The following is a 10,516-nucleotide window of genomic DNA, read 5'->3' as shown; positions in this document are numbered from 1 at the left end:
TATATATATATATGCCATTAACAGTAAATAAATGTCATAAAGATACTTTAGTGAGCACGGTGGCACTGTGGAAAGGCACTACGCTACTAAAACCAAGGACCCGGGTTCAAATCCTGCTGGGCTAATAATTATTTTCTGTTACACTGTAGCCATGAGTCGACCCTGTTGGTTCCTCTTCTGAAAATTGAATAATCCACCAAAGAACCAATTGGGCTCCAAGCGACTTTTTTGATTTATCTCTATTCTTGATGCATTTCGAAGATGAAAAGTTTAGTATTATCAATCATAACAAGGCTACACAATATTCTAAATTTGCTCTATAGGTCTATACCCTTGGTCCTCATAATTTTTTATAGGCCTCATTTATAATTTCATTATTTTTAATATATCCATTATGACTAAGTTACAATTAATTAATAAAATAATTTTTTTTTTTGTTTCAGGGATTTACTAAAGAGTTCCGAACATTGACAGCCCTCATCACCCACCATTCAGTGATGCCTGAGCTACTGCCGTGCCCTTTGTCATTGTCACGCTACAACCCTACGTACTCCCAGCAAGATACGAGGAGGGACTTTGCCGATATTGACTCAGACCCCGACTACAATACCCTCGCCGATTTCAGGAGAATGATGGCAGACCTCAACGTCTGAAGTCATAGTCATAGCTAAAACTATATTTGTTAAGAGTGCGAGGAATGTAAATTAGTTTCATGAGGGAAGTTTCCTCTTTCATCCGTGATTATGATATTCTGTCTAGTTGTGATTACTAGAGTAGTGATTTATCAGAAACGACTGAAATGAATTTTGTTATTTATCTTACTTGATAAAACTTGAAATATCACAATTTGTTTAGTTTAAATCACATCTTGTTTGGAAGTGGTTGTATATTGAAATTAAAATCAAATTTTCTGAAGTAAAAAAAAGGAAAGTAACAACTTTAATTTAAAAATGGTTGATTCTCAAACAATGGACAATTTTTGACAAAAAACCGACCACTAAAAACATAAAATAAAAAAATCTGTCTTTTTAGATTAGCTCTTTTGCAATTTTATGCAACCATTATTTATTAGGTCAAAAATAGTCAATGGTTAAATTTAATTCATTTAAGTTGAATTATTTTTCCAATTATTAATTTTTATGGTTTTATTTCATAAATATAATACTAATTAATCACATCAAAATGCAAACCATTTTTTTTTTTTTTTTTTTTTAAAGAAAATGGCATCAACTATTTCAAGTCATGACAATGTTAATTCAAAATACTCATCTGTTATTTTTCATTTCCCGCTGACTTGTGCAATAGTAATGCGAGTGAAAGTGGTGGCCAGTGTCTTGATTAGAACTTTTAGGGTTCACATGCGTTCAAGAGTCTTAGTGGTCACTAAAATCATGCTGTTTTTTGGTTTCTCTAGATTATATTAAAACCATCATGAATTTAAAGTATCTTTGGAAACCATTTAATTCTAGTGTAACGTGGATATTGCCCATTTTTTGAGAATTATTCATATAAGTTAACACTTAAATTTTAAATTTTTTTTATAAAGATACTAGAACATTAATACTTCTGTAAGTTATAGAGATAATAATAATTTTTCTGTTGTGTCTAACATGATAGGAAAATATATCACTCAAAACAATTAAACAATATACAATATTCTCATTATTATACATATAAGTTTGCATTTGGTTCATATGTGCTATGTTGTCTTAAAATCAATACAAGAAAGAAATTTTCTAGTATCATCATAAAATTTTTCAAATAATGAACAATTTTTTCAAATTTTAGCAGTGAAACTCCTCGAATGTATAAATAATCTAAAAAATATACCTGTTACGGAGTGGGATGCATTTAATACACGTGGGAGTTCCAAAGACGGTATTCATTATTGGAAAAACATAATATTTACATGTGTATTCTATATTGGTTTAGTTTAAATTAAACATTTTTTTTTTATAACCCCTGCAGAAATCTATATGCATACCTACTCAAAAATGCTAGTTAACTTTTGATTTTCTAAATGTTCATAATTAAAACACTTATTTTTAAGTGTTTTTATATAAAAAAAAAACAGAAAATCTTGATTGAAAACTGTGGCATATATATTTTCCTACTGTTATTTTTTTCCCCTTTTATTAAAGTTTTATGTGTACTATTAATTCTATTGTAAGGATTAAGAAATACATTATTCTTTATATTGCTGGTCGGAACTTCCATTGCAAAGTAGTCCCAGATCGGATGGATTTCACTGTATATTTTTGTCATATTATTAAATTAAACATTTATTATTATTATTATTTTTTATTTATTTGAAAACATTTTGAGTTGTAATATGAAAAACACATTTTATAAGATGAAAATATCCCTGATTGGAATGAGTTACCTAGATGTTCTAATTTTATTCCAATAGTTAATTTCTGTTATGCAAGTAACCTAGCACTTGTATAATCTTTTATTATTTTTATAGTTAAAAATGATAATTAGTTTCTTTGATAGAAATTAACATTTCAATGTAATGTGATAAGATAATTTTTATCAGCCTTGTCATTGCACATAATTTATATAATTTGTTGAATAATGTAAATAAGACTAATTTAAGGTTAAAATTGTAAATTTTTTTTTAAATTTTGGTCCTAACCTTTCATGGATTATTTTAAATAGGTGTTATAGATGTCTCGCTTTAAAGATTTAAATAAATACTGTGATCATTTATGACTAAAACTTCTCAGTAAGCGAGTTCGTACTTCATTGTAGGTTTTGCACTCCCTATTTATCCTAATTAATTATAGAAATTGTTTCCAACAGTATGGGGTTCTAATGGGAAGGTAGAATCTATGGCTATGGCAAATAATTTGGTTCCAGGGAAAAAAGAACTACCAGTAAATGTGATACCGATCGCATCAAAACTGAACCATTGCTCAAGAAAAAATATTCCCTTAATAAATTCTAAAGCAAAATTCCTTTGTCATTGAAAGTTTTGCTATTTGTATGTTTAGTTCCGAACAATAATTTCAAATAATCTAGCAAAAACAAGTATTTATTAAATAAATCAGTTTTATATCCAAATCCGTCTCAACACTTTATTTATTCATTAGTCCAACGTTTCGGCCTTTCTTGCCATCTTCAGGGACATCTTCAATACAAAAATCCTTCTCAAATTAATTTATAATTTCTATTTGCAGGCTATTCTGCCCAGGTCATTTTCTTGATTTAAAGTTCAAAACCTCTTTATTTAAAATTTAAAAACATTAACATTTATTTTTCTAAAAGATTATCCACAGTATAAAACACCATACCATATTAATTATATTATTATACTGTGGATAATCTTGTAGAAAAAATAAATGTTAATGTTTTTAAATTTTAAATTAAGAGGTTTTGAACTTTAAATAAAGAAAATGACCTGGGCAGAATAGCCTGCAAATAGAAATTATAAGTTAATGTGAGAAGGATTTTTGTATTGAAGATGTCCCTGAAGATGGCTAGAAAGACCGAAACGTTGGACTAATGAATAAATAAAGTGTTGAGACTGATTTGGATATAATATGGATTTATTTAATAAATATTACCTTGTCTCAAAAAATTTTGAAATAATATAATTAAAAACAAGTATGTTTTGAGTATTTAAAGCAGTTTTTTTTTAAAAATAGTTTTGGCACTTAACATAAAATGTTTTTTCGTCTAAGCTTTAATTATTTCGTATACATCTATATGAAAAAGTTAAATAAACCTCCATTTTTAAAATAGCATTTTTATATAGGTATTTGATAGGCAATTAAATTCTCTTAAAAATTAAAATAAAAAAACATATTTTAACAGAAATTTGCTCGGTTTTGTAACTCGTTTCACTTCTGCTTTATTAAGTTTTTGAGTAATTTGAAACCTATACATCTTCTGAATCATTCAAGAAGCTCGTTTAAAGTATAATTAAATTATCACATTGTATAAACTAAAAAGCAAAATAATTAATAAAATCTCAGACCAATATTATTGATGATTCTACAAGAAAGTCTTGTATTGATCTTAGAAGCCAGATTGTAATGGGAATGCCTGTGATTTGACATGCCTGATATATACATATTTTTTTTTAACTTATTCAAAAAGGTTATAATTCCAAAACTGTTTATAAAACCTGAATAAATAATAAACATTGAATAAATAAAAAAAAAACTCCAAAAATTACAATTTTAATGATAGATAATTACAGTAATATGTAATATTTTACTAAAAAATCACTTCCTTCTCTCCTTTTTTTTTTTAAATCATTGGACAGGTACTGTTCAATTGCTATGTCCAAGGACCTAGATTGTTGTGAGTCAGTCTTGAGGGTTCGGGAGCCCCCTTGAGTCAATCCAGCCTCATGAAGTGGGTACCCTTAATGGGTTTAAATCTGGTGGTTGAGCATGCTTATGATCAAATCACCTCCTAGCACATCCATTGGTCAAGTAACAGTATTTTTACGTTACCTTCATGGGTTGTAGTGGTATAGATTTTTTTTTTATAAATATATAAAATATTAAAGAATCTCTTTGGTTTTATTAACTTCACTTATACCCAGTCATGCTTTGGCAAATATTTGCTTCCAACGCTTACCTCCATATTTGAAGACCATAGCCAATGATATAATGGCCACATTACTTGTTCAATATTGATTTTGGAATATGTTAGGCCAGCCCTACCTTTATCACAGGATGAATTAGAGTGCAAATCCATTTCATAATTATTTGAATAGCATCTGTAAACAATTTCTTCACAGTGTTTGTTCAAAGCGAGATGACGTTTTTATTGTTCCATTCTTTGAGAATTTATTTCTCTGTGATTTGTTAGACTTTGTACAAGGATTGAAATTCTCATGATGGTTAGATGTTTATCATTTTTGTACTCCTTGAAAACTTGTTAATAATTTCAATTTTCTAACAACAATAAATTCCCTTAAAAACTGATAAAATATTAAAATGCAGTAGTTGATATAACTTACTGTAAATTTTAAAAACCTCTTTTGTCTGGTTTTGATATGGTTTAATTTATTTGAATTGGGACTATTTGTTCTAGCTGATGTTAGTATTTATGTCTTGTTCTAATCCATTATAACCTAATACATAATTAAGGGTACAAAAACAAAACTATGAAAAATGTTTGTATTATCTGTCAGAAAATATTATATTACCAAAAGTCTTTGAATCAGAAATGAATTTGAGATGTGAAAAACTATATTTACCAGTAATTTAAAAGGATACCAGGCTAAAGGGGTTTGTAATTATCTAAAAACATGTACAAACTGTCATAAACATTCCTGTAAATGTTTTATTAATATTTTAACATAGACTATTCATATTGATTCAATAACAATTTTAATATGGTTAATCTATGCATTATAGAGTTACATGTCCGCTTATTGTTAAAGTACTAATGTAATATCATGAAGCTAAGTATATATTGTTTTTTTGTAAAACTATCAAATATCTACTTGTGGCCTTCTAAAAACCAAAACCAGCTCATCTTTAATATGGATTGTCGATTTCGATTTATGTAAGACCATAAAATTACTTCAACATCTGCACGAGCAGCTGTTAGCATAAATTGCAGATTTCGTCAAGAAAAATACAGGTTTTTAATGAATAATACATGAATGACGAAGGGTAATATGTAGATTTTTCTTTACAAGAAATAAAAAACAGTTTAATTTGTTGAAATTAGTTTTGATGTATTTAAAGTCACAATTATTTGATAGTTTTACCATTTTTTTTCTTTTTTTTTACAATTTTGTAATAGTAGTGGTTAAGAGTGAACAGATATTTTGCAAGTTCATATAACTCAGCTGTTATTCCTTCGTCAGTTATTGTCATTACATGATAGTGTGTAAGTGTTTCAAAGTTTATACTTATTGCTGTTGATCGAATATTGATTTTATTATTAATTCATAAAACAATAAAAAATATATATATATATGTGTAATGCTTATATAATTGTATAAAATTGAAATAATGTTTAAAAAATAGCTTACGACAGGCTATGTGTACTTATTGTATTATAAAATCGCATGTAAAAAGTATTTTGTTAATGAAGAAAAATTAAAAAAAAAATATTGAGAATTATTAGACCAATGACACTAGGTCCCACTAGTCAGTAATGTCTGTGTTATATATATATTAAAATGTTTTAGCTTTGGGGAAAATTTATTTAATCCATAATTAAAACGAAAAACCTATGTGAATGTTATTTTAATTAATATAAAGTTGAAGCAATTATTTGTGAATTTTATTTTATCCTTACTTTTTTAAAAAAAAAAAAAGTTTGAGTTTTAACATAAGCCAAATAATTTAATAAGTAGTATTTTTATTTATTTTTTTAAAATTTATTTATTTAGAAAAGTACATCCTATATGGTACGACCAGGGCCCTGTTTCATAATGAGCTAATTAGTATTAGTTCAGAGTACAAGTATAGAAACAACATGGTAATTGCACTAATACTTATTTTTTTTCATAATAGGGAAGACTATTAGTGATATTACAGAAGTTTAAAAGTACTAAAGTACAAGCCAGTGTAATTGTATTAAGTTAAATCTACAAGACTAATAGCATCAGTTTGTACTTTATTATGAAAGTATATCAATCTATGCCAAAATAATATCCAGAAATGATAAAAATAAATAAAATCTGAGTTAGTTACACTTTTGTTTATTAGAGACCTGTGGAGGCTGCTATAATTTATAAGCTACAACAGTACAATATAAATTAATTTCTAGCAATAAAGCTAATCATGCAATTAATAAAATACAACTAAATACAAAATATTGAAAGAAGATAGTGGATGGTATGAAGTAGATTGGGAGAAGAGAGTCCAGGGCCCTGTTTCATAATGAAAGCTAAATAGCATTAGTTAATAGTACAAGTGTAGAAACTAGTGTGGGAATAATACTAAAACTTATTTTTTTCATGATAGGGGTGACTATTAGTGATATTACAAAAATTAAAAAATACTAAAGTACAAGTTACTATTGTACAAGTCTGTGTAATTGAATTAAGATAAATCTACAAGACTAATAGTATTAGTTTGTACTTTATTTTGAAACAGAGCCCAGGTAGTAGTCAATATAGTGTAATATCCTCTTTTATGAGTAAATAGTTATTTTTTATATATAAATGATTTTTGGTATGTTTTATGTTATGTTTCATTTCAATATGTTTATTTGTAGAATTAAACCTAAAAGCAAGCTAACCAATTTTCATCAGTAAAATATGCAGTCACAAAAGATATTGTGCAAAGCCAAGATGGCGGCATAAGTCCTGCAAAAAGTTAGTTGAATCGCGGCCATGTCGAGAAGATTCAAGTATTTTAAAAACTTCATTTTAACTTCCCATCATAATTGAAATTACAATAAATTTAAGAAAAAATACAAGTTAACAATAAATGTTCAAGAATAACATTCATAAAGAAAATCACATGCATAAACTCAAAACTGTTGTGCTACAATCGATGTTCACTTTGTACATCGAGAGAAAGATCATGGTTCGTGAAATGCATTATTTGCTTAGGTGCGGGTGGGAATAATGTTTCCTGGATGAGGAGGTCCTCATCATTTCTTGTTCAGTTCAAGGATGGACATCTTGAAAAAGGAGACATCGAAGAATCACCCAGGAAGATAAAAGGATTCTTTTGATTCTTTGGAAAAATGAGTATAATTAAATGGACTTTAGATGAACGTTTTTTAAAAAGTCGTCATTTAAGCCCTGATAGAATATTTTGATGAGGATATGACCTATTTTTTATTAAAGAACACTTAATTTCTCACTAATTCTCCAAGTTTAATCAAAATCGATACAACCGTTGTGGACAAAATAAAAAAAAAAATTGGATAAGAGCGATATGATATTTAAATACTATTTAATTTTACATTAATTTACCAATTTTAATCAAATAGCTGTTTTAGAAAAAAATTCTAAAAAAGTTAAAATCTATTCCCTAAAGTGGAAGAATTTCGTTTAAACTAATGGACGTTTTTTAGAATAATAACAATAAGGTTAATTAATGTTTTTTTTTTTTTATCTGCCTGAAACTAATATTTCATTGATTGCAAACTGACACCAAGCAGAAATAATAAAGCCAGCAAAACCAATTAAAAATTGCTAGGCGCCTTTCACCTCGCATGCTTTGCTTTCTAGCCCCCACTTAGCTTAACAAAGGTAAGGTATTTCATTCCAACAGACTGAAAAAAGACTCAGCAACTAGAAATAATATTTAATTCTGTATGAAGGATAGTTAATATAATCTCTCAGAAACACGTGTTCATTCACATTTTTTGCGTTTAGAATGAATGAAAATCAAACAAGTATGAGATATAGATTTATTATCAGTTCTACTCAGTTTAAAAAATATTGTCTCAACAAACCCACTAAATCAAAAGATCAATTATTCATTGAAGTCCGCCATCAGAAACGGTATTTCTGTGTTCTTCGCTTGGGTCCCAGGCTGATCAGGCAGCAAAGGTCGCGATTTCTGAAAGAATTCCAATCATGAAGTGCCTGTCGATGAATTATTTGCCCTCATTAAGCAGAGGATTAAATTGAAATGGCAACAATTGTGGGCAAATATTACTGAAAAAATAAATCACAAGAAATCAGAAGTGATGTTTCCCTTTGGATATCATCTACTAGAAATGAGCGCCGAGAGGTGTTTTTGACGCGTCTTCGAATAGGATTCTCCACCTGTATTAGTACAAGAGCCGGGAAGAAAAAAGGCAGTTATCTCACCCCAATTTTTGATTACTTTAATGAAAACTATGTATAATTACTACTCAAAAATGATGAGTCTGCCAACTATAGGTAGGGGGAATAAAAAATGACGGCTGTTTCAAAACACTAATTTTTCATTCGGAGCTCTATATCATAAAAACTACCAACAACACTAGAAAATCTAAGAGAACATTATTTAAAGAAGAGTAAATTTGGTGAGTTTTTAGCCCTAAAAGAGCTATTTACGTCCAATAGTTCTCGAGATATAGCTTTTTAAAAAGCAAAATTTCTTAAAAAAACTACTGCAAGATTAGTGGTTAGTGAATTAGCCCTGAAGGGACTAAAAGGAAACCTGCCACCTTTTTAAGACGGATCTTATTTACATCTCATCGAGATCAAAGACGTCTAGTACAAGATCCCAAGAGGAGAAAAAAGGCAGTTATCTCACCCTAAATTTTGATTACTTTGATGAAAACTATGTACGATTACTAGTCAAAATTGAAGAGTCTGCCAAGTATAGGTAGGGGAATTTTTCATCCGGAACTCTATATCGTACAAATTAGGAACTACACAAGAAAACCTAAGAGGACGTCATTTAAAGAATAGTAAATTTGCTAAAATATGAGCTCTAATAGAGATATTTACGTTAAATATTTTTCGAGATATAGCTTTTTAAAAAGCCACATTTCATAAAAATGTTGTATGGCACGTATTGAAAGATCAGTAGTTAGTGAATTTATATCTCAAAAACAATTTGACGAACAGATGTCTATTAGCACTCAAATTAAAGCTAGTTTAATGAGCTATAAAGTAGTTTATGATGTTTATCTTCATAGAAGTAATACCTTACATGAAATTTTCTAAAATAACTAGATTTATAGTTGTTCGGACAAATTTTCATTTGCCAAATTTATGTTCATATGTGAATATCATAAAAACTATTACCTCTACAAAGATAAGTGTAATAGAATACTTTATAGTAAGTTAAATTTCCTTTTTTTTTTTTTTTTTTGGGGTGTTGGCAGACTTATGTACGTCTTTTAGAATCTAGAGATATATTTTTTCAAAAATCCATCATTTTATACGAACAACTAGAAATTAACATTTTGTATTAATTAATTAATATAAAAACTACTACTCCTACAAAGGTAAACATAACTGACTATTTTGTAGTAAATTTAACTAGCTCTAATTTGAGCGCTGGTAGACATCTGTACGTCTAATGGTTTCTGTAATGAAGTTTTTCATAAATCAAACTTATTGTCCGAACAACTATAAATCAATTTATTTTAGCAAATATCTCGAAAACTACTATTCCTACGAAGGTAAAGGTCAGAAACTTCTGTATATTCCATTAAACTAGCTTTATTTTGAGTTCTAATAGACATCTGTACATCGAATGGTTTTAGAGATATAAATATTTAAAAATAAATTCACTAACTACTAATCTTGCAGTAGTTTGCTTTTTAAAAAGCTATATATCAATAACTATTGGACGTAAATAGCTCTTTTAGGGCTAATATTTTAGAAAATTTACTCATCTTTAAATAATGTTCTCTTAGGTTTTTTAGTGCTGTTGGTAGTTTTTAAGATATAGAGCTTCCGATTGAAAAATTAGAGTTTTTTTAAAGTTTTGAAACAACCGCCATTTTTTATTCCCTCTATCTATACTTGGCAGACTCATAAGTTTTGACTAGTAATTATACCTAGTTTTCATTAAAGTAATCAGAAATTGGGGTATAGATATAGATAACTGCCTTTTTTTCTTTCCGGCTCTTGTAC

At 28.2% G+C, this 10,516-nt stretch overlaps 1 protein-coding gene across 1 annotated transcript in view; it reads left to right on the top strand.

Annotated features, from left to right (window-relative positions):
* LOC106677614 (EGFR adapter protein) overlaps positions 1-6,246 on the top strand; it is a gene marked incomplete at its 5' end in the record, with an annotated part of 690,819 nt that extends 684,573 nt beyond the window's left edge. Inside the window, 1 exon segment of the mRNA XM_067046493.1 lies at positions 444-6,246. Coding sequence (XP_066902594.1) covers positions 444-653 — 210 coding nt within the window.
* Positions 6,247-10,516: the final 4,270 nt, after the last annotated feature.

Source organism: Halyomorpha halys, unplaced genomic scaffold (genome assembly GCF_000696795.3).
Source record: "Halyomorpha halys isolate HHAL.00 unplaced genomic scaffold, Hhal_1.1 Scaffold105.1, whole genome shotgun sequence".
Taxonomy (NCBI): domain Eukaryota; kingdom Metazoa; phylum Arthropoda; class Insecta; order Hemiptera; family Pentatomidae; genus Halyomorpha; species Halyomorpha halys.
The sequence above is the reverse complement of the archived record's forward strand: the minus strand, read 5'-3'. Positions and strand labels throughout refer to the sequence as shown.